The sequence below is a fragment of the Procambarus clarkii genome, chromosome 31, assembly GCF_040958095.1.
Source record: "Procambarus clarkii isolate CNS0578487 chromosome 31, FALCON_Pclarkii_2.0, whole genome shotgun sequence".
NCBI classification, from domain to species: Eukaryota; Metazoa; Arthropoda; class Malacostraca; order Decapoda; family Cambaridae; genus Procambarus; species Procambarus clarkii.
In genome coordinates, this window is record NC_091180.1 from 17833615 (window position 1) to 17857830 (window position 24216).

The window sequence follows — 24216 nt, forward strand, 5'->3', positions numbered from 1 at the left end:
GCGAACAAGGGGACACAGGTGGAAACTGAGTACCCACATGAGCCACAGGGACGTTAGAAGGAATTTTTTCAGTGTCAGAGTAGTTAACGGATGGAATGCATTAGGCAGTGTTGTGGTGGAGGCTGACTCCATACACAGTTTTAAATGTAGATATGATAGAGCCCAATAGGCTCAGGAACCTGTACATCAGTGATATATATATATATATATATATATATATATATATATATATATATATATATATATATATATATATAAATCTTAGTCTGTTTCTCTGCATGTCTCTGTCTTTTTCTGTCTGTCTGTCTGTCTGTCTGTCTGTCTGTCTGTCTGTCTGTCTGTCTGTCTGTCTGTCTGTCTGTCTGTCTGTCTGTCTGTTTGTCTCTCTCTCTCTCTCTCCCTCTGACAGAAAAGCTGGTAATCCATCTGTGTTATTCATGGTTTACTTCACCTGAAGCTCACATGAACTTTGAGAACATAAATTGAATGGTATTATCCTCTTAGTGACTTAATACAAGTTTTTTATGATCCCACATACCTGTTGATATATGTGGCTTTCCCAGTCATGTGGACGTGGTCTCCAACATAATATGTTGCTTAAACAATCCCACATACCTGTTGATACATGTGGCTTTCCCAGTCATGTGGACGTGGTCTCCAACATAATATGTTGCTTAAACAATCCCACATACCTGTTGATATATGTGGCTTTCCCAGTCATGTGGACGTGGTCTCCAACATAATATGTTGCTTAAATAATCCCACATACCTGCTGATATATGTGGCTTTCCCAGTCATGTGGACGTGGTCTCCAACATAATATGTTGCTTAAATAATCCCACATACCTGCTGATATATGTGACTCCGTAATAGTGGGCGTTGATCGCAACATAATGTGGGAAGTTAAACGTTATACTTTATGGTCCACTTAGGCGATGATTACTGAGCGTCTGCTGGAGTTGTCTTCATAAAATGTTTCCTTGGCGCCCAGAGGTGATGCCCAGTTTGGGTACGCGAGTCTGGTATGGGGAGGAGATTTTGTCCAATATGGCCGCCAAGATGGCCGCCAGGCGCAATTCGACTATTATCGGGAAATGGTCTATTTCTCGAGTAAGGTTGCTTCTGGTTGCAAATTGCAATGGAACAAAATAGCTCAGATTACTACTTTACGCTGAAAGATGAACAACTCACACCAGCTTAAGAAAGTATTTCAAAACTTTGTACCTCAATTTTTAATGCATAATTTATGTTTATCAAGCAGGTGAAAAATCTAAAGTTTTCTAGTATAGGAATTGTGGTCCTTTGAAACTTTCAACCAGAAGCAGGTTTTCCAGAGATTTGGACCATTTCCCCGATACTGGTGGAATGAGGACTGGCGGCCATCTTGGCGGCCATCTTGGCGGCCATATTGGCGGCCATCTTGGTGGCCATATTGGTGGCCATATTGGTGGTCATATTGGCGGCCATATTGGTGGTCATATTGGTGGCCATATTGGTGGTCATATTGGTGGCCATATTGGTGGCCATATTGGCGGCCATATTGGTGGTCATATTGGTGGTCATATTGGTGGTCATATTGGTGGCCATATTGGTGGTCATATTGGTGGCCATCTTGGCGGCCATCTTGGTGGCCATATTGGTGGCCATATTGGTGGCCATATTGGCGGCCATATTGGTGGTCATATTGGTGGCCATATTGGTGGTCATATTGGTGGCCATATTGGTGGCCATATTGGCGGCCATATTGGTGGTCATATTGGTGGCCATATTGGTGGTCATATTGGTGGCCATATTGGTGGCCATATTGGTGGCCATATTGGTGGCCATCTTGGCGGCCATATTGGTGGCCATATTGGCGGCCATATTGGCGGCCATATTGGTGGTCATATTGGTGGCCATATTGGTGGTCATATTGGTGGCCATATTGGTGGCCATATTGGTGGCCATCTTGGCGGCCATATTGGTGGCCATATTGGTGGCCATATTGGTGGCCATCTTGGCGGCCATATTGGTGGCCATCTTGGCGGCCATATTGGTGGCCATATTGGCGGCCATCTTGGTGGCCATATTGGTGGCCATATTGGCGGCCATATTGGTGGCCATATTGGTGGTCATATTGGTGGCCATATTGGTGGCCATATTGGTGGCCATCTTGGCGGCCATATTGGCGGCCATATTGGTGGCCATATTGGTGGCCATATTGGTGGCCATCTTGGCGGCCATATTGGTGGCCATCTTGGCGGCCATATTGGTGGTCATATTGGTGGCCATCTTGGCGGCCATATTGGTGGTCATATTGGCGGCCATCTTGGCGGCCATATTGGTGGCCATATTGGCGGCCATCTTGGTGGCCATATTGGTGGCCATATTGGTGGCCATATTGGTGGCCATATTGGCGGCCATATTGGTGGCCATCTTGGTGGCCATATTGTTGGCCATATTGGCGGCCATATTGGCGGCCATATTGGCGGCCATATTGGTGGCCATATTGGTGGCCATATTGGCGGCCAAATTGGTGGCCATATTGGCGGCCATATTGGCGGCCATATTGGTGGCCATATTGGCGGCCATATTGGTGGCCATATTGGTGGCCATATTGGTGGCCATATTGGCGGCCATATTGGCGGCCATATTGGCAGCCATATTGGCGGCCATCTTGGTGGCCATATTGGCGGCCATATTGGTGGCCATATTGGCGGCCATATTGGCGGCCATCTTGGTGGCCATATTGGTGGCCATATTGGCGGCCATATTGGTGGCCATATTGGCGGCCATATTGGTGGCCATATTGGCGGCCATATTGGTGGCCATATTGGCGGCCATCTTGGTGGCCATATTGGCGGCCATATTGGTGGCCATATTGGTGGCCATATTGGACAATATCTCCCAATACCAGACTCTCCCCCCCCCCCCAAGCTGGACATCTCCCCTGGGCGCCAAGGAAACATTACTGTGGAGAGAACAGCTCTCTACACTTACCTGTAATAATCACTACCTCAGTGGACCACAGACTAATGATTCACTTACCAATACCCATATGTGTGTGTTGGGGGGTCTGACCCCCTCCCTGTCCCATACACCCACAGTTATGGGGGTCCAAATTATGAGGGGTTATGGGGCTACATCTCCCAGACACCCTCCCCCACAGTTGTGTGTGGGTCTCCTATACCCCCCTCCCACCCCCACAATGGTTGAACAGCCCACTCATGGTTCCCTGTGCCCACATTCAACTCTCCAGAGGATTCAGTAGTTAGGTTGTTTATACAGAGGGAGACGGTGGTGCCAGCCTGTCTCCCACTCGCCTACGCTCTCGCTCTCTCATATACAATGTGGATAAGGCTGGGAAAGTTGTATGACGGTATAGTATTTTTTGGAGAAGGACAAAGTTGCAAAATTTAGTTTGATAATCTTCAAAAGTAACTGATAATAATCTTAGAATTTAATGAATAAAGCTGGAGAAATTGTATGAGGGAAGTGTGTGTGTATATGTATATGTGTATATATATATATATATATATATATATATATATATATATATATATATATATATATATATATATATATATATATATATATATATATTAGTATATTTTGGTAGCAGTCTTTCCTGTAGACATATATTATTAAATATGACCGAAAAAGTAAGATTAATAATTCTAACACGAATTTTCTCAATCTTTCGTACATTACGCTTCACTGTTGGAGGTAAATCAAAAATCACTTCTCCAAAATTCATTTTTATTTCTAGTCTGACGCGACACGGGCGCGTTTCGTAAAACTTATTACATTTTCAAAGACTTCACAAATACACAACTGATTAGAACGTATCTCTGATTTTATATCTACATTTGAGTGAGGTGGTAAGGATGATGTGGCATTAACACAAGATAGAACAGGAGGGGATATTAATAGGGTATTAAAAGTATCAACACAAGACAGAACAGAAACAATGGGTATTGAATAGAAGTGTTTGTAGAAAGCCTATTGGTCCATATTTCTTGATGCTTCTATATTGGAGCGGAGTCTTGAGGTGGGTAGAATATAGTTGTGCAATAATTGGCTGTTGATTGCTGGTGTTGACTTCTTGATGTGTAGTGCCTCGCAAACGTCAAGCCGCCTGCTATCGCTGTATCTATCGATGATTTCTGTGTTGTTTACTAGGATTTCTCTGGCGATGGTTTGGTTATGGGAAGAGATTATATGTTCCTTAATGGAGCCCTGTTGCTTATGCATCGTTAAACGCCTAGAAAGAGATGTTGTTGTCTTGCCTATATACTGGGTTTTTTGGAGCTTACAGTCCCCAAGTGGGCATTTGAAGGCATAGACGACATTAGTCTCTTTTAAAGCGTTCTGTTTTGTGTCTGGAGAGTTTCTCATGAGTAGGCTGGCCGTTTTTCTGGTTTTATAGTAAATCGTCAGTTGTATCCTCTGATTTTTGTCTGTAGGGATAACGTTTCTATTAACAATATCTTTCAGGACCCTTTCCTCCGTTTTATGAGCTGTGGGAAAGAAGTTCCTGTAAAATAGTCTAATAGGGGGTATAGGTGTTGTGTTAGTTGTCTCTTCAGAGGCAACTGAAGAGACAACTAACACAACACCTATACCCCCTATTAGACTATTTTACACTCCAATATAGAAGCATCAAGAAATATGGACCAATAGGCTTTCTACAAACACTTCTATTCAATACCCATTGTTTCTGTTCTGTCTTGTGTTGATACTTTTAATACCCTATTAATATCCCCTCCTGTTCTATCTTGTGTTAATGCCACATCATCCTTACCACCTCACTCAAATGTAGATATAAAATCAGAGATACGTTCTAATCAGTTGTGTATTTGTGAAGTCTTTGAAAATGTAATAAGTTTTACGAAACGCGCCCGTGTCGCGTCAGACTAGAAATAAAAATGAATTTTGGAGAAGTGATTTTTGATTTACCTCCAACAGTGAAGAGTAATGTACGAAAGATTGAGAAAATTCGTGTTAGAATTATTAATCTTACTTTTTCGGTCATATTTAATAATATATATATATATATATATATATATATATATATATATATATATATATATATATATATATATATATATATATATATATATATATATATATATATATATATATATGCAACAATGATCACAAAAACACTGATCCAAGTATGCAGAATAACCACATATGAAAAATAGAAAATGCTTAACGCGTTTTCGGCTAATTCGCCTTCATCAGAGCAAAGTAGAATCTACTTTGCTCTGATGAAGGCGAATTAGCCGAAAACGCGTTAAGCATTTTCTATTTTTCATATGTGGTTATTCTGCATATATATATATATATATATATATATATATATATATATATATATATATATATATATATATATATATATATATATATATATATATATATATATGTGCGAACAAGCCTGAATGGTCCCCAGGACATATGCAACTGAAAACTCACACCCCAGAAGTGACTCGAACCCATACTCCCAGAAGCAACGCAACTGGTATGTACAAGACGCCTTAATCCACTTGACCATCACGACCGGACATAATGAGGTGATAGCCGAGGCTATATGAACCACCCCACCGCCGGCACTCGGATAGTTATCTTGGGCATAGCATTTTACCAAATCACCTCATTCTTTGGGGCACACGTGAGGAACACAAATGCGAACAAGCCTGAATGGTCCCCAGGACATATGCAACTGAAAACTCACACCCCAGAAGTGACTCGAACCCATACTCCCAGAAGCAACGCAACTGGTATGTACAAGACGCCTTAATCCACTTGACCATCACGACCGGACATAATGAGGTGATAGCCGAGGCTATATGAACCACCCCACCGCCGGCACTCGGATAGTTATCTTGGGCATAGCATTTTACCAAATCACCTCATTCTTTGGGGCACACGTGAGGAACACAAATGCGAACAAGCCTGAATGGTCCCCAGGACATATGCAACTGAAAACTCACACCCCAGAAGTGACTCGAACCCATACTCCCAGAAGCAACGCAACTGGTATGTACAAGACGCCTTAATCCACTTGACCATCACGACCGGACATAATGAGGTGATAGCCGAGGCTATATGAACCACCCCACCGCCGGCACTCGGATAGTTATCTTGGGCATAGCATTTTACCAAATCACCTCATTCTTTGGGGCACACGTGAGGAACACAAATGCGAACAAGCCTGAATGGTCCCCAGGACATATGCAACTGAAAACTCACACCCCAGAAGTGACTCGAACCCATACTCCCAGAAGCAACGCAACTGGTATGTACAAGACGCCTTAATCCACTTGACCATCACGACCGGACATAATGAGGTGATAGCCGAGGCTATATGAACCACCCCACCGCCGGCACTCGGATAGTTATCTTGGGCATAGCATTTTACCAAATCACCTCATTCTTTGGGGCACACGTGAGGAACACAAATGCGAACAAGCCTGAATGGTCCCCAGGACATATGCAACTGAAAACTCACACCCCAGAAGTGACTCGAACCCATACTCCCAGAAGCAACGCAACTGGTATGTACAAGACGCCTTAATCCACTTGACCATCACGACCGGACATAATGAGGTGATAGCCGAGGCTATATGAACCACCCCACCGCCGGCACTCGGATAGTTGGTCAAGTGGATTAAGGCGTCTTGTACATACCAGTTGCGTTGCTTCTGGGAGTATGGGTTCGAGTCACTTCTGGGGTGTGAGTTTTCAGTTGCATATGTCCTGGGGACCATTCAGGCTTGTTCGCATTTGTGTTCCTCACGTGTGCCCCAAAGAATGAGGTGATTTGGTAAAATGCTATGCCCAAGATAACTATCCGAGTGCCGGCGGTGGGGTGGTTCATATAGCCTCGGCTATCACCTCATTATGTCCGGTCGTGATGGTCAAGTGGATTAAGGCGTCTTGTACATACCAGTTGCGTTGCTTCTGGGAGTATGGGTTCGAGTCACTTCTGGGGTGTGAGTTTTCAGTTGCATATGTCCTGGGGACCATTCAGGCTTGTTCGCATTTGTGTTCCTCACGTGTGCCCCAAAGAATGAGGTGATTTGGTAAAATGCTATGCCCAAGATAACTATCCGAGTGCCGGCGGTGGGGTGGTTCATATAGCCTCGGCTATCACCTCATTATGTCCGGTCGTGATGGTCAAGTGGATTAAGGCGTCTTGTACATACCAGTTGCGTTGCTTCTGGGAGTATGGGTTCGAGTCACTTCTGGGGTGTGAGTTTTCAGTTGCATATGTCCTGGGGACCATTCAGGCTTGTTCGCATTTGTGTTCCTCACGTGTGCCCCAAAGAATGAGGTGATTTGGTAAAATGCTATGCCCAAGATAACTATCCGAGTGCCGGCGGTGGGGTGGTTCATATAGCCTCGGCTATCACCTCATTATGTCCGGTCGTGATGGTCAAGTGGATTAAGGCGTCTTGTACATACCAGTTGCGTTGCTTCTGGGAGTATGGGTTCGAGTCACTTCTGGGGTGTGAGTTTTCAGTTGCATATGTCCTGGGGACCATTCAGGCTTGTTCGCATTTGTGTTCCTCACGTGTGCCCCAAAGAATGAGGTGATTTGGTAAAATGCTATGCCCAAGATAACTATCCGAGTGCCGGCGGTGGGGTGGTTCATATAGCCTCGGCTATCACCTCATTATGTCCGGTCGTGATGGTCAAGTGGATTAAGGCGTCTTGTACATACCAGTTGCGTTGCTTCTGGGAGTATGGGTTCGAGTCACTTCTGGGGTGTGAGTTTTCAGTTATATATATATATGTATATATATATATATATATATTGTTAAATATGACCGAAAAGGTAAGATTAATAAGTATAACACCAATTTTCTCAATATTTCTTATGTTTCTTTTCACTGTCGATGATAATTGAAAAATCAATACCCCCAAATTCATTTTTATTTCTAGTCTGACGCGACGCCTGAACGCGTTTCGTAATAACTTATTACATTTTCAATGACTTTAGTTTACACACACAACTGTAACCTGTAAACACGCTAATCCGTCATACTTTTTTACGTCTTGTGTGTGTGTGTGTGTGTGTGTGTGTGTGTGTGTGTGTGTGTGTGTGTGTGTGTGTGTGTGTGTGTGTGTGTGTGTGTGTGTGTGTGTAAAGTAGGGTTAAGGACCTGTCCGAGACGCTATGCCTGCTCGTGGCTGAACAATAACCTAAGAACGCTCGTATATATAAATAAATAAAAAAGAGAGACAATCTTTGAAAGCTAGTTTTGGGCTCGTTATAAATATGGTTGAGGTTCGAAGCATAACTTTAAAAATTGACAACAACCACCACCATCGCCTGAACCACCAACAACCATCCACAACGATCACCAGTATACCAGTAGTGCCTGAACCACCAACAACCATCCACAACGATCACCAGTATACCAGTAGTGCCTGAACCACCAACAACCATCCACAACGATCACCAGTATACCAGTAGTGCCTGAACCACCAACAACCATCCACAACGATCACCAGTATACCAGTAGTGCCTGAACTACCAACAACCATCCACAACGATCACCAGTATACCAGTAGTGCCTGAACCACCAACAACCATCCACAACGATCACCAGTATACCAGTAGTGCCTGAACCACCAACAACCATCCACAACGATCACCAGTATACCAGTAGTGCCTGAACCACCAACAACCATCCACAACGATCACCAGTATACCAGTAGTGCCTGAACCACCAACACCAGCCTCTTAACACAGGAACAACACCAGCTCATCAGACTCGTCAAAGATCATACCATAGCACCACTAGCCATCAAACGCAACACAATCATCAAGGAAGTTGCAGGATTGTATCATCAATTGCTAACTTGCTGGTGGGTATTCGAGACGCCGGCGGTGTAAAGCCTTGTGTAAGTGTACCACTCTTATTGTGCTAAGGTTTTTAAACGCTTCTAACAATGCCTAAGGCAATTTGAGCTTTGCTAACGCTTTAAGCTTTATTCTATCTTTTAAGCTATGTTTATTCTCTCACTAAAGACTTTTCCAAGCATGTTTCATTAAGCTTGAGTCCCCCTCCCTGGAGCCTGCTTATATTTGGGTCATGAACTACACGTTTCTTAGCAAAATTGTTTCTCATTTCATTTGCAGTTTTCGCTGCATCGTCACTGATGTTCTGAGAGGCGTGTTGTGGAGGCGGGTCCTCCGCCTGTGTGATAGCAAGAGTCGGGGATATCCAGTTTCCTTGTGAAGCTAGTGTTCACTAATGCAGGCGATGAGTCACAATAACGTGGCTGAAGTATGTTGACCAGACCACACACTAGAAGTTGAAGGGACGACGACGTTTCGGTCCGTCCTGGACCATTCTCAAGTCGATTGAGAATGGTGGGTATTCGCATTCCCGCATTCATCGACTTGAGAATGGTCCAGGACGGACCGAAACGTCGTCGTCCCTTCAACTTCTAGTGTGTGGTCTGGTCAACGTAGTGTTCACTAAGATATCCTCTCCCGTATAGGAGAGGATATCCTCTCCCGAATAGGAGAGGATATCTCAGTTTCCGAGCCTGCCGAAGTCCCTTAGACCCATACGAGGCAGCTCCTGTTTATACCCACCAGAATTCATTCAATCATATGTGTAACCTACGCTTGAAACAACCCCGCAATCTCCTGTCTATTATGCGACCCGGCAAGTCAATAAATCATGATTCAACAATCCTGTTTCCAAACTAATTTCTATCCAGGTGTTTTTTTTTATCTAAACTCCAGCAGTGAGTATCCAAACAGGTGCCAATCTTGATTTTAGCTGTCGTGTTCTCTGTAAAACTCTGCACCTCGGCCCAGAGTCTCTGAGGGCACTCTACAGTTTATCTCAATTTGATACCTTTTTATTCCTTGCCTTGAGTACAGACCTGAGTCTGTACTCACCTAGAAGGGGGTTGAGCTCCGGCTCTTTGGGCCCGCCTCTCAACTGTCAATCAACTGATTTTTTGTTCCCCCCACACACACCCCCCGACGAAGCAGCATGTGGCAGCTGTCTAACTCCCAGGTATCTATTTACTGCTAGGTGAACAGGGACATCAGGGTGAAAGAAACTCTGCTCATTTGTTTGTTATTTATGTTGACGGATTCCCCTATATTAGTATTTAATCTGGTATTGACCTTTCTTAAGTATTTACTGCAATAGGAATTATTCTCATAGCTATTATTTTTATGTATTTAGAGAATAGGAATTATTTTGCTAGTGATCTTTTAAAATAATTTAGAGAATAGGAATTAATCTGATAGTGATTTTCTTTTTATATATATTATATATATATATATATATATATATATATATATATATATATATATATATATATACATGTGTGTGTGTGTGTGTGTGTGTGTGTGTGTGTGTGTGTGTGTGTGTGTGTGTGTGTGTGTGTGTGTGTGTGTGTGTGTGTGTGTGTGTGTGTGTGTGTAGGAAATAGATCAGTGTTGAAGTATACCAAATAGTGATGTATTGACCGTCACTGATAGTCATCACTACCAATGAGTTGGAAATAACTCGTATATTTATATAACAAATTACTGATTGCTCAATCAGGTGTGGGATTGCAGGAATATTTCAAGCTTAGATTAGACATATATATGAATAAGCTTGGGTGGATATATATATATAGGAACTGCCTCATCCTGACCACTATATCTATATATGCCTTACGCTGTTACCTTAATTCTTATATGGATATGTTGTCATGTTCTTCATGCCTTATGATGTTTGTTGTTAAATCTGGTTCATGATGTACATAGACTTTGTAGCTGGTCTTATTTACTTCTGTTGTTCGTCATGGTTGTAAGATCACTGTTTACAGTTAAACTTACAATTACTCCTCTGGTGCTGGAACTAAATTGTTCTCCTTGGGTTTGTTCTCTTTACCTGTTCCCACACTGTTCTAAATTCCTGTTACTTGTTCTCTATCCTCGCGGGGTTTATGTCTTCAGGTGTTTTCTATGTAAGGGTTCCCAGCCTGAGACCCAAAGCAGGCGGAGAGAAAAAAAACATTTGTTCAGTTTTTTCCTCCAGAAATTTCTCGTTTTTATACAATATTTGGATTTGGTTTATTAAATCACATTTTGCATAAGCCACGTGTAGACCATCTTGAAGCTGCCTCTCAAGTCTTCTGCACGGGGGAGAACAGTATTAGCTGGGAAGGGAGGCTGGGAAGGGAGGCTGGGAAGGGGAGGCTGGGAAGGGGAGGCTGGGAAGGGGGATGCTGGGAAGGGGAGGCTGGGAAGGGGGATGCTGGGAAGGGGGATGCTGGGAAGGGGGATGCTGGGAAGGGGATGCTGGGAAGGGGATTCTGGGAAGGGGATGCTGGGAAGGGGGATGCTGGGAAGGGGATGCTGAGAAGGGAGGATGGGAAAGAGGTGGGAAGGAGGGAGTGACGAGAAGATGGGACAGGAAAGAGTTAACGGTGGAACGGGGGGGGGGGGGTAACAGAACGGGGTTGGGAGCATATAGTGATATAATGCATGGAAGGGAAGATGAGGGAAGGTGTCAAGGCGAGATGTGCACTTACAAATGAGAGAGAGAAATCTCTATCTCAAAGCAAAACAGGAAGAGATAAGGCTCTGGGCCGAGTGATCGAGAATCAGGGTGGCGTTCTTGAACGCGGGCGGGGCCCAGGAACAGGGCGGGGCCCAGGGGTTCAGGGCGGGGCTCAGGGGTTCAGGGCGGGGCTCAGGGGTTCAGGGCAGGGCTCAGGGGTTCAGGGCGGGGCTCAGGGGTTCAAGACGGGGCTCAGGGGTTCAGGGCGGGGCTCAGGGGTTCAGGGCGGGGCTCAGGGGTTCAAGACGGGGCTCAGGGGTTCAGGGCGGGGCTCAGGGGTTCAAGACGGGGCTCAGGGGTTCAGGGCGGGGCTCAGGGGTTCAGGGCGGGGCTCAGGGGTTCAGGGCGGGACTCAGGGGTTTAGGGCGGGGTTCAGGGGTTCAGGGCGGGGCTCAGGGGTTCAGGGTGGGGCTCAGGGGAACAGGTCGGGGTTCAGGGTGGGGCTCAGGGGTTCAGGGCGGGGCTCAGGGGTTCAGGGCGGGGCTCAGGGGTTCAGGGCGGGGCTCAGGGGTTCAGGGCAGGGCTCAGGGGTTCAGGGCGGGGCTCAGGGGTTCAAGACGGGGCTCAGGGGTTCAGGGCGGGGCTCAGGGGTTCAGGGCGGGGCTCAGGGGTTCAAGACGGGGCTCAGGGGTTCAGGGCGGGCTCAGGGGTTCAAGACGGGGCTCAGGGGTTCAGGGCGGGGCTCAGGGGTTCAGGGCGGGGCTCAGGGGTTCAGGGCGGGACTCAGGGGTTCAGGGCGGGGCTCAGGGGTTCAGGGCGGGGCTCAGGGGTTCAGGGCGGGGCTCAGGGGTTCAGGGCGGGGCTCAGGGGTTCAGGGTGGGGCTCAGGGGAACAGGGCGGGGCTCAGGGGTTCAGGGCGGGGCTCAGGGGTTCAGGGTGGGGCTCAGGGGTTCAGGGCGGGGCTCAGGGGTTCAGGGTGGGGCTCAGGGGTGCAGGGCGGGGCTCAGGGGTTCAGGGCGGGGCTCAGGGGTTCAGGGCGGGGCTCAGGGGTTCAGGGACGCACGGGCGTGGGTGGAGGTCCGCCCCCGCCAGTAAACATCAGGGCTGAGAGCCGCTATACACCGAAACTCTTCCTGTGAGCGGACAAAGGCCAGGCAGGCGGCCATTCATACCTGACCCTGAAATAGTGCTCACAGCACCCGCATATAAGTCCCCCTAAATGCCTCTCCTCTGATAACAAAAGGTGGTGGCCAGCGTTCACTGATAACAAAAGGTGGTGGCCAGCGTTCACTGATAACAAAAGATAGTGGCCAGCGTTCTCTGATAACAAAAGATAGTGGCCAGCGTTCTCTGATAACAAAAGATAGTGGCCAGCGTTCTCTGATAACAAAAGATAGTGGCCAGCGTTCTCTGATAACAAAAGATAGTGGCCAGCGTTCTCTGATAACAAAAGGCAGTAGACAGTGCTCTCGCATTTAAAAGTCTCCCTAAACGCCATTCCTTTTTCAACAAAATCTACATCAAATCGTAACGATCAATCGATTGATCATTACGATCAATCAAAGGTATTCGATTGATCGTAAAGGCAATCGAATACCTTTTCCTTAACAACCATTTAAGGTATAAATGAAAACTATATAAGTTGTCTCTAAGGTGAGTAGCGTGAGTCTTTACCATTCCTCTAACAGAGGGGCCATTTAGAGACGGGTTTTAAACATCATTTACTACAGTAAATGGCATTTAAATGCCCCCCCCCCCCCCGAACATAAGAGAAGGAACAAGCAACAACCAGCCAATTGTAATTTAGCTGACTCTTTGAAGAGCCAATGGGCATAAAGGAAGTGCTCGTTTGCGCTGACGTAATTACAAGAGTAATCTAGATGTGTGTGTCGACAAGTGTAAACAGGACCTTCAGCACAGGAGCGTGAGTCCTATAGGACCCCTCGTGGCTTCACAAGCACCTCTCATTCATCAATTGAGATGTTTCATTCATGATTCCTTCCAGAGCATAAACGATGGAGCTGATTGGCCCAAGGCTGCCGTGACGTCAACGGCAGGTGCGCTGATTGGACCGGGCAAAGTGACGTCACGGAGATCGATATGACTGGGAACAGCAGAGGCCGAAGAGCCGCGTCACTACAGGAGTAAAGGAGATATGGCAGCACTGCAGGACCTACTCCCCTCCCCCCCCTCCCCAACCCCTTTTATCTCCCCCCTTCCCCCCCACAACCCCCCATACCCCCCACTCATCCCTAATCCCCCCCCCCCATACCCCTATGCCTCCTCCACTACACCACTACCTATAATTACACAGATAAATCCCATTATCGTGATATATCAGTGAATAAATCCACGGGAGCCGTGGCGAGGGATCGAACCTGTGAACTGGGTGTTCCCGGATGGACATACTACCTAGAATTATCCTTCCCCTATTTCTGCCCCCAAATTCCTACCAGGAAAAATTATTGTTTAGTTTGGGTGGAAGAAATAGGGGAATGAGAAAGGGCAGAGGAAGAGAGGGGAGAAATGTGACATAGAAAGGGTGAGAAAGGGAGCAACAATTAGGTAACAATGATCTTGTGTAAGCAGGTGTGGCCCAGGTGTGGCCAGGGGCAGGCAGGTGTGGCCAGGGCAGCCAGGTGTAGCCAATTGGCTACCACTGGGAGGGGGGGTTATGTGGGGGGGGAGGGGTGTTGGAGACCCACACCCAACTGGGGGGGAGGGAGGGGGGTCTGGGTGAAGTACAGGACCCCCATAACTGTGGGTGTATGGGACAGGGAGGGGGTCAGACCCCCCAACACACACACATATGGGTATTGGTAAGTGAATCATGTCTGTGGTCCACTGAGGTAGTGATTATTACAGGTAAGTGTAGAGAGCTGTTCTCTCCACAGTAATGTTTCCTTGGCGCCCAGGGGAGATGTCCAGCTTGTGGGGGGGAGAGTCTGGTATGGTGAGATATTGTCCAATATGGCCACCAATATGGCCACCAATATGGCCGCCAATATGGCCGCCAATATGGCCACCAATATGGCCACCAATATGGCCACCAATATGGCCGCGAATATGGCCGCCAATATGGCCGCCAATATGGCCACCAATATGGCCGCCAATATGGCCACCAATATGGCCACCAATATGGCCGCCAATATGGCCGCCAATATGGCCGCCAATATGGCCGCCAATATGGCCACCAATATGGCCGCCAATATGGCCACCAATATAGCCACCAATATGGCCGCCAATATGGCCACCAATATGGCCGCCAATATGGCCGCCAATATGGCCACCAATATGGCCACCAATATGGCCGCCAATATGGCCACCAATATGGCCGCCAATATGGCCGCCAATATGGCCACCAATATGGCCACCAATATGACCACCAATATGGCCGCCAATATGGCCGCCAATATGGCCACCAATATGGCCACCAATATGGCCGCCAATATGGCCACCAATATGGCCGCCAATATGGCCGCCAATATGGCCGCCAATATGGCCACTAATATGGCCACCAATATGACCACCAATATGGCCGCCAATATGGCCACCAATATGGCCACCAATATGGCCGCCAATATGGCCACCAATATGACCACCAAGATGGCCACCAAGATGGCCACCAAGATGGCCGCCAATATGGCCACCAATATGGCCGCCAATATGGCCACCAATATGGCCACCAATATGGCCGCCAATATGACCACCAATATGACCACCAATATGGCCACCAATATGGCCGCCAATATGGCCACCAATATGGCCGCCAATATGGCCACCAAGATGGCCGCCAATATGGCCACCAAGATGGCCGCCAATATGGCCGCCAATATGGCCACCAATATGGCCACCAAGATGGCCGCCAATATGGCCACCAAGATGGCCGCCAATATGGCCACCAAGATGGCCGCCAATATGGCCACCAATATGGCCACCAAGATGGCCGCCAATATGGCCGCCAATTTGGCCACCAATATGGCCACCAATATGGCCACCAAGATGGCCGCCAAGATGGCCGCCAGTCCTCATTCCACCAGTATCGGGGAAATGGTCCAAATCTCTGGAAAACCTGATTCTGGTTGAAAGTTTCAAAGGACCACAATTCCTATACTAGAAAACTTTAGATTTTTCACCTGCTTGATAAACATAAATTATGCATTAAAAATTGAGGTACAAAGTTTTGAAATACTTTCTTAAGCTTGTGTGAGTTGTTCATCTTTCAGCGTAAAGTAGTAATCTGAGCTATTTTGTTCCATTGCAATTTGCAACCAGAAGCAACCTTACTCGAGAAATAGACCATTTCCCGATAATAGTCGAATTGCGCCTGGCGGCCATCTTGGCGGCCATATTGGACAAAATCTCCTCCCCATACCAGACTCGCGTACCCAAACTGGGCATCACCTCTGGGCGCCAAGGAAACATTTTATGAAGACAACTCCAGCAGACGCTCAGTAATCATCGCCTAAGTGGACCATAAAGTATAACGTTTAACTTCCCACATTATGTTGTGATCAACGCCCACTATTACGGAGTCACATATATCAGCAGGTATGTGGGATTATTAAAGCAACATATTATGTTGGAGACCACGTCCACATGACTGGGAAAGCCACATATATCAACAGGTATGTGGGATCATAAAAAACTTGTATTAAGTCACTAAGAGGATAATACCATTCAATTTATGTTCTCAAAGTTCATGTGAGCTTCAGGATAGCCAAGGATAACACAGATAGATTACCAGCTTTTCTTATTTAATTTTTGTGAGGATTGATGTCCCTTATTGTATGAGGCTTCCTACCCCTCTATTGTATGGGACTTGGTACCCCTTACTTTATGGGGCGTGCTTCCCCTTATTTTAAAGAACTTGACCCCTGAAAATTGTTCTCCAAAAATTGCTCCTTGGATATATATCTTGATACACTGGACAAACTTGCAAGAAGATCTTTGCAACTAGCACGAATCACACAATCACAGTGCTTAAAACACCGTTTTCGTTTCCTGTTCTTGCAACACTCATGAAACGAGATGAAAATGACAGCATATAATTCTGCAACCCGTTCTCGCACTTGCTTATAGTCAATATTGACTTATTTAATAAGTGCATATGTGACATACTAATTGATTGTAAATATTTTAGTTTATCTTGAAAAGCTTCATAGAAAACACCGACCTCACCTAACCTTCTTAGTATATTAAGATAAGCATCTTATTGCTTCTTAATTACAATTATTACTTAACCTATACCGTTGATAGGTTAAGTAATAATTGTAAATAAAAAGCAATAAGATCCTTAACTTAACATACTAAGAAGGTTAGGTAAGGTCGGTGTTTTCTATGAAGCTTTTCAAGGTAAACTAAAATATTTACAATCAATTAGTATGTCACATATGCACTTATTAAATAAGCCAATATTGACTGAAGGAAGTGCGAGAACGGGTTGCATTCTGGCCTTGGACCGCTAATCACTATGAAAAGCCAGGAACATGACGACGTATTGGTCCGTTCTGGAACCCCCTAGCTATGAGTCCAGGGACGCGAGTTCGATCCCATGGTATGACAACCTTCGCTCATAGATCACCTGACTGTGATCTCATTGGGTCAGGTTACCGAGCTTCAGAGGTAAGTAGTGAAGGGAGAAGAACTTCTCTCTCTTCTTCCTGGGTAATGTTTAGTGAACAGCTGCTTCTAACCTCCTCTCATGAGTTATATGAACTGAAGAGTTTCTTGCTCATGTCTTTGGTGTACTTTAAGGTGAAGGAAACCCAGTGTCTTCCATTTTCCATGTCATTTAAAGCAAAAGACACCACTGCCTCCCATTTTCTATATTATTTAAAGTATAAGACACTTCTGAATCCTATTTTCTGTTATTTAAAGTAAAACACACTCTTGTTTCCCATTTTCTGTATTATTTAAAGCACAAAAACACTCCTGTCTCCCATTTTCTGTGTCATGTCAAGTACCGGGTATTGAGGGTGAGGCCTCATGGACCCGTCGTTATTTGTATGTCATTTGACACGTCTTTATTCGCATGTCATCTGATGGGCGTCTGTCAGTCACCAGACCCTCCCTTTCTATCAGTTCTATTTGCGCTAAAAAGAATTTGGGAAAATATACTTTTGTGGATTTTAGTCGTCACTTTGGGATGTGTCATGCTATGAAAGTGAATAGTGGCTGACAGCCACCATAGTGTAGAGGTTGACAGTCACCATAGTGTAGAGGTTGACAGTCACCATAGTGTAGAGGTTGACAGTCACCATAGTGTAGAGGTTGACAGCCACAATAGTGTAGAGGCTGGGAGCCACCATAGTGTAGAGGTTGACAGCCACCATAGTGTAGAGGCTGGCAGCCACCATAGTGTAGAGGCTGACAGCCACCATAGTGTAGAGGCTGACATTCACCATAGTGTAGAGGCTGGCAGTCACCATAGTGTAGAGGCTGGCAGCCACCATAGTGTAGAGGTTGACAGCCACCATAGTGTAGAGGTTGACAGTCACCATAGCGTAGAGGCTGGCAGCCACCATAGTGTAGAGGTTGACAGCCACCATAGTGTAGAGGCTGGCAGCCACAATAGTGTAGAGGTTGACAGCCACCATAGTGTAGAGGTTGACAGCCACAATAGTGTAGAGGTTGACAGCCACCATAGTGTAGAGGTTGACAGCCACCATAGTGTAGAGGCTGACAGCCACCATAGTGTAGAGGTTGACAGTCACCATAGTGTAGAGGCTGGCAGCCACAATAGTGTAGAGGCTGGCAGCCACCATAGTGTAGAGGTTGACAGTCACCATAGTGTAGAGGCTGGCAGCCACAATAGTGTAGAGGCTGACAGCCACCATAGTGTAGAGGTTGACAGTCACCATAGTGTAGAGGTTGACAGTCACCATAGCGTAGAGGCTGGCAGCCACCATAGTGTAGAGGTTGACAGCCACCATAGTGTAGAGGCTGGCAGCCACAATAGTGTAGAGGTTGACAGCCACCATAGTGTAGAGGTTGACAGCCACAATAGTGTAGAGGTTGACAGCCACCATAGTGTAGAGGTTGACAGCCACCATAGTGTAGAGGCTGACAGCCACCATAGTGTAGAGGTTGACAGTCACCATAGTGTAGAGGTTGACAGTCACCATAGTGTAGAGGCTGACAGTCACCATAGTGTAGAGGTTGACAGTCACCATAGTGTAGAGGTTGACAGTCACCATAGTGTAGAGGTTGACAGTCACCATAGTGTAGAGGTTGACAGCCACCATAGTGTAGAGGTTGACAGTCACCATAGTGTAGAGGCTGACAGCCACCATAGTGTAGAGGTTGACAGCCACCATAGTGTAGAGGTTGACAGTCACCATAGTGTAGAGGCTGGCAGCCACCATAGTGTAGAGGCTGACAGCCACCATAGTGTAGAGGCTGACAGTCACCATAGTGTAGAGGCTGACAGCCACAATAGTGTAGAGGTTGACAGCCACCATAGTGTAGAGGTTGACAGCCACCATAGTGTAGAGGCTGACAGCCACCATAGTGTAGAGGCTGACAGTCACCATAGTGTAGAGGCTGGCAGCCACCATAGTGTAGAGGTTGACAGCCACCATAGTGTAGAGGCTGACAGCCACCATAGTGTAGAGGCTGACAGCCACCATAGTGTAGAGGCTGGGAGCCACCATAGTGTAGTGGCTGACAGCCACAATAGTGTAGAGGTTGACAGCCACCATAGTGTAGAGGCTGACAGCCACCATAGTGTAGAGGCTGACAGCCACCATAGTGTAGAGGCTGACAGCCACCATAGTGTAGAGGTTGACAGTCACCATAGTGTAGAGGTTGACAGCCACCATAGTGTAGAGGTTGACAGTCACCATAGTGTAGAGGTTGACAGCCACCATAGTGTAGAGGCTGACAGCCACCATAGTGTAGAGGCTGACAGCCACCATAGTGTAGAGGCTGGGAGCCACCATAGTGTAGTGGCTGACAGCCACAATAGTGTAGAGGTTGACAGCCACCATAGTGTAGAGGCTGACAGCCACCATAGTGTAGAGGCTGACAGCCACCATAGTGTAGAGGCTGACAGCCACCATAGTGTAGAGGTTGACAGTCACCATAGTGTAGAGGTTGACAGCCACCATAGTGTAGAGGTTGACAGTCACCATAGTGTAGAGGTTGACAGCCACCATAGTGTAGAGGCTGGCAGCCACCATAGTGTAGAGGTTGACAGCCACCATAGTGTAGAGGCTGGCAGCCACAATAGTGTAGAGGCTGGCAGTCACCATAGTGTAGAGGTTGACAGCCACCATAGTGTAGAGGCTGGCAGCCACCATAGTGTAGAGGTTGACAGTCACCATAGTGTAGAGGTTGACAGTCACCATAGTGTAGAGGTTGACAGCCACCATAGTGTAGAGGTTGACAGCCACCATAGTGTAGAGGCTGACAGTCACCATAGTGTAGAGGTTGACAGTCACCATAGTGTAGAGGTTGACAGCCACCATAGTGTAGAGGTTGACAGCCACCATAGTGTAGAGATTGACAGCCACCATAGTGTAGTGGTTGACAGTCACCATAGTGTAGTGGTTGACAGTCACCATAGTGTAGAGGTTGACAGCCACCATAGTGTAGAGGTTGACAGCCACCATAATGTAGAGGTTGACAGCCACCATAGTGTAGAGGTTGACAGCCACCATAGTGTAGAGGTTGACAGCCACCATAGTGTAGAGGTTGACAGCCACCATAGTGTAGAGGTTGACAGCCACCATAGTGTAGTGGTTGACAGCCACCATAGTGTAGTGGTTGACAGCCACCATAGTGTAGAGGTTGACAGCCACCATAGTGTAGAGGTTGACAGCCACCATAGTGTAGTGGTTGACAGCCACCATCGTGTAGTGGTTGACAGCCACCATAGTGTAGAGGTTGACAGCCACCATAGTGTAGTGGTTGACAGTCACCATAGTGTAGAGGTTGACAGCCACCATAGTGTAGTGGTTGACAGCCACCATAGTGTAGTGGTTGACAGCCACCATAGTGTAGTGGTTGACAGCCACCATAGTGTAGAGGTTGACAGTCACCATAGTGTAGAGGTTGACAGCCACCATAGTGTAGTGGTTGACAGCCACCATAGTGTAGTGGTTGACAGCCACCATAGTGTAGTGGTTGACAGCCACCATAGTGTAGAGGTTGACAGCCACCATAGTGTAGAGGTTGACAGCCACCATAGTGTAGTGGTTGACAGCCACCATAGTGTAGAGGTTGACAGCCACCATAGTGTAGTGGTTGACAGCCACCATAGTGTAGTGGTTGACAGCCACCATAGTGTAGAGGTTGACAGCCACCATAGTGTAGAGGTTGACAGCCACCATAGTGTAGAGGTTGACAGCCACCATAGTGTAGTGGTTGACAGCCACCATAGTGTAGTGGTTGACAGCCACCATAGTGTAGTGGTTGACAGCCACCATAGTGTAGTGGTTGACAGCCACCATAGTGTAGAGGTTGACAGTCACCATAGTGTAGAGGTTGACAGTCACCATAGTGTAGAGGTTGACAGCCACCATAGTGTAGTGGTTGACAGCCACCATAGTGTAGTGGTTGACAGCCACCATAGTGTAGAGGTTGACAGCCACCATAGTGTAGAGGTTGACAGCCACCATAGTGTAGTGGTTGACAGCCACCATAGTGTAGTGGTTGACAGTCACCATAGTGTAGAGGTTGACAGTCACCATAGTGTAGTGGTTGACAGCCACCATAGTGTAGTGGTTGACAGTCACCATAGTGTAGTGGTTGACAGTCACCATAGTGTAGAGGTTGACAGCCACCATAGTGTAGTGGTTGACAGCCACCATAGTGTAGTGGTTGACAGCCACCATAGTGTAGAGGTTGACAGTCATTATAGTGTAGAGGTTGACAGCCACAACAGGTTCTCCCTGAGGCAGCAGCAGCAAGAGGAGGAGGTAGGCTGGAGTACGTGGACAGACTCGAACACACTCCACTGCTCAGACTCTGACCAAACCCTCACTCGAGAAGGCTCACCATTGGTACATGAGATTTGACTTAATGTTTAAGGTTTCGTAAGACGGTGAAGGTGGGCAGGTAGCACAGGTGTCGACTTTGCTAAATGCATTTCAGACCAGGTTCGAACCCTTTATCAGCTAACTAGATAATAGAACACGTCTGGACGGGTTGGGGGTTGCCACCAATCAAGTGATACTGTGCAATAGGGAACTCTATGAATATCCTAGAGATTCCAAAATTACCTGGACCTTTAAAACATGAAAACAAAAATGAAGTCATTATTTTTTTCTTGCCATTTAGTAAACAGTACGAAAAATTTTCGAACAAATTATACCTATAATTCTTTAGCTGAAATAGGTAAATATGTGTTAAAGATAGTAGGATGGGGGGGAGGGAGGGAGGGAGGGAGGGAGAGAGAGAGAGAGAGAGAGAGAGAGAGAGAGAGAGAGAGAGAGAGAGAGAGAGAGAGAGAGAGAGAGAGAGAGAGAGAGAGAGAGAGAGAGAGAGAGAGAGAGTTTTCCCTTCTAGTTTTGTTTACAAAAGATTAGTGGAAATGAGGGAGGGTGTGATGGAGAATGAGGGAGGATGTCGTGGGGGAAGGAATGAGGATGTTGATGAGAGAGGATGGATGATAAGGATAATCATCCTACGCGATGAATAAAAAGTATTAAGAAAAGTTCGACATGCTGAAAATAGCTGAGAGATGGTCAGATCATCACCTTAATGACGATATTACTCCCAACTCATCTAGTTCATGAGTCAAATGTCATCCCCCCCCCTTTAAAAATATAGTTACTCATACCCTACCCCCCCAAAAAATACCAGATACCTAGAACACAAACCCAAATGTAAATTAACACTTTACATTCAGACTTTTTCCCGTATTGCAGTAGAGAACCCACACGTTTTGCTCCTCGCAGACTTCAGTCACTGAAGTCTTGAGCTTATATTGTCTCAAAATCTTAGATTTAGTAACTCCTTAAGCGGCTCCCGATCCACAGACACGACTGCTCGCCGCCTGGGCGCTCAGACCTGCTGAGAAAGTTGCAGAAATATGACTCTTGGTCTTCTTCATGGTATTATCGCCATTCCTCACGCTTCTAGCATGTGGAATGAACTCGATTTAGATAATAATCATCATTTATATATTCTAGATCTGGTATCAGGTCGCCCCCATACACACCCTCCATGTCTCAGCCAAGGGCTGAGGGGTTGAATATTTCACATCTAGAGACGTCCTGAATGAGGAACATTAGGGCCGTGCTCCCCTTAATGGGGGGCACAGGGCCGTGCTCCAATTCAGTGGGAAGGGACACAGGGCCGACCCCGACCCCCCGTGACACTCTTGATAAAATCGCAATTAATCCTGCGAAGTATAATTAGACTTGTCCCAAGTGCCTCCAGCCTCGAACACACAGACAGACAGGCAGATATTTTAGGTTATAGATAGTTTGCTAGAGATACCCGGCTGCGCCCGGGTCTATCCTCCTCTCCTCCACTCTTATTCTCTATCACCCTCTCTCTCTCTCTCAATCTCCTACCCCCCCCCCCCTCCCTTTCTCTCCACATTTCTACTTCCCTCCCCTCACCTTTTCTCCTCCTCTCATCTTCCATCTTCTCCTTCTCTCACGTCTACCTTCTCTCACCCTTTCTGTCGCACCTGTACCTCTGTTCTTCTCTCTTCTCTAATACCCGGCTTATCCCTCTCTCTCTCTCTCTCTCTCTCTCTCTCTCTCTCTCTGTCCCCTTCACACAAACTTAATAATAATAATAATAATAATAATAATAATAATAATAATAATAATAATGAACAAATCCCTGGTAGCACCGGGGTGACTGGAACCAGTGCTGAAGGTTCTCCCAGCCGCTCACCTTACCACTGTACCACAACATGGTCTAAGTTATACAACCAGAGAGTCCAGGGCAAGTCTAGAGACTTGTGCCGCAGCCAGTGTAACCTGCACAACCCTCAAGCACTCTCCTCTAGGTAAAGTAGTTCTTCAACTGTACACAATTAAACAATTCACAATGGCTTCAATTTCACAAAGAAATCCCACTAACGTGATAAATAACAATGAGAAAATAAATTTAGAGCAATGAATTGCTCCAACCTGTCTAACATATATGGTATACAAGGTTTTAAATGATCCCTTACAAAGTTTCTATAAACATTTCTGATGTTAACCAGCCTCACATACACCGCTGATGTTATCCTTTATGTGTGGGCTTCAGGAGGCAGGTTCGGTGTGAGGTCAACTCCTAACTCTTTCTCTCTGTCCGTTTCATGAAGGACTTCGTCTTGTATTTAGTACCTTGTGTCAGGGCTCCTCCTCCCTCCACCAAGCTTCGTTATATTTACTCGAGTTAAACTGCATTTGACATTTGTTGGATCATTCTTGGTCCAGGTTTTCTTATAGCTGTCTTCCTCCATCTTAATCCTCCTCATACGTTTCGTATCATTGAGAGGAAGCGGTTACATATATCAGAAACAGGATAGGTACAAGGACTGACCTCTTTAGGACTCCACTAGTGACATCACGACGCTCTGAGACCTCACCCCTCACAGTGACTCATTGTCCTCTTTTGCTCAAGTATTTCATTATCCACGGGAGTTCATTTACCTTTTAGTCCTGCATGCATTACCAACTTATGCAGCAGTCTCTTGTGAGGAAGCACGTCAAAGGCTTTCTGGTAACCCAAAATTAAGCAGTCTCTCCAC

The 24216-nt window shown here is 46.4% G+C and overlaps 3 protein-coding genes across 3 annotated transcripts; 1 reads left to right on the plus strand and 2 right to left on the minus strand.

Annotated features, from left to right (window-relative positions):
- Positions 1-1311: 1311 nt before the first annotated feature.
- Positions 1312-2871, minus strand: LOC123752532 (uncharacterized). The gene has a single exon (XM_045734581.2). It carries the CDS (start codon positions 2869-2871, stop codon positions 1312-1314), a length of 1560 nt encoding a protein of 519 aa, XP_045590537.2.
- Positions 2872-14483: 11612 nt separating this feature from the next.
- On the plus strand, positions 14484-15599 carry LOC123752533 (uncharacterized). Its single transcript, XM_069334194.1, has one exon. It carries the CDS (start codon positions 14484-14486, stop codon positions 15597-15599), a length of 1116 nt encoding a protein of 371 aa, XP_069190295.1.
- Positions 15600-17671: 2072 nt separating this feature from the next.
- Positions 17672-21373, minus strand: LOC138370200 (uncharacterized). Its single transcript, XM_069334195.1, has one exon. The coding sequence runs from the start codon at positions 21371-21373 to the stop codon at positions 17672-17674; it is 3702 nt and encodes a 1233-aa protein (XP_069190296.1).
- Positions 21374-24216: the final 2843 nt, after the last annotated feature.

Bases quoted from the DNA above. Each gene is read 5' to 3' on its own strand.
- LOC138370200 (XM_069334195.1), bottom strand. From the start codon at position 21,373: ATGACTGTCAACCTCTACACTATGGTGGCTGTCAACCACTACACTATG.
- LOC123752532 (XM_045734581.2), bottom strand. From the start codon at position 2,871: ATGGCCACCAATATGGCCACCAATATGGCCGCCAATATGGCCACCAAG.
- LOC123752533 (XM_069334194.1), top strand. From the start codon at position 14,484: ATGGCCACCAATATGGCCACCAATATGGCCGCCAATATGGCCGCCAAT.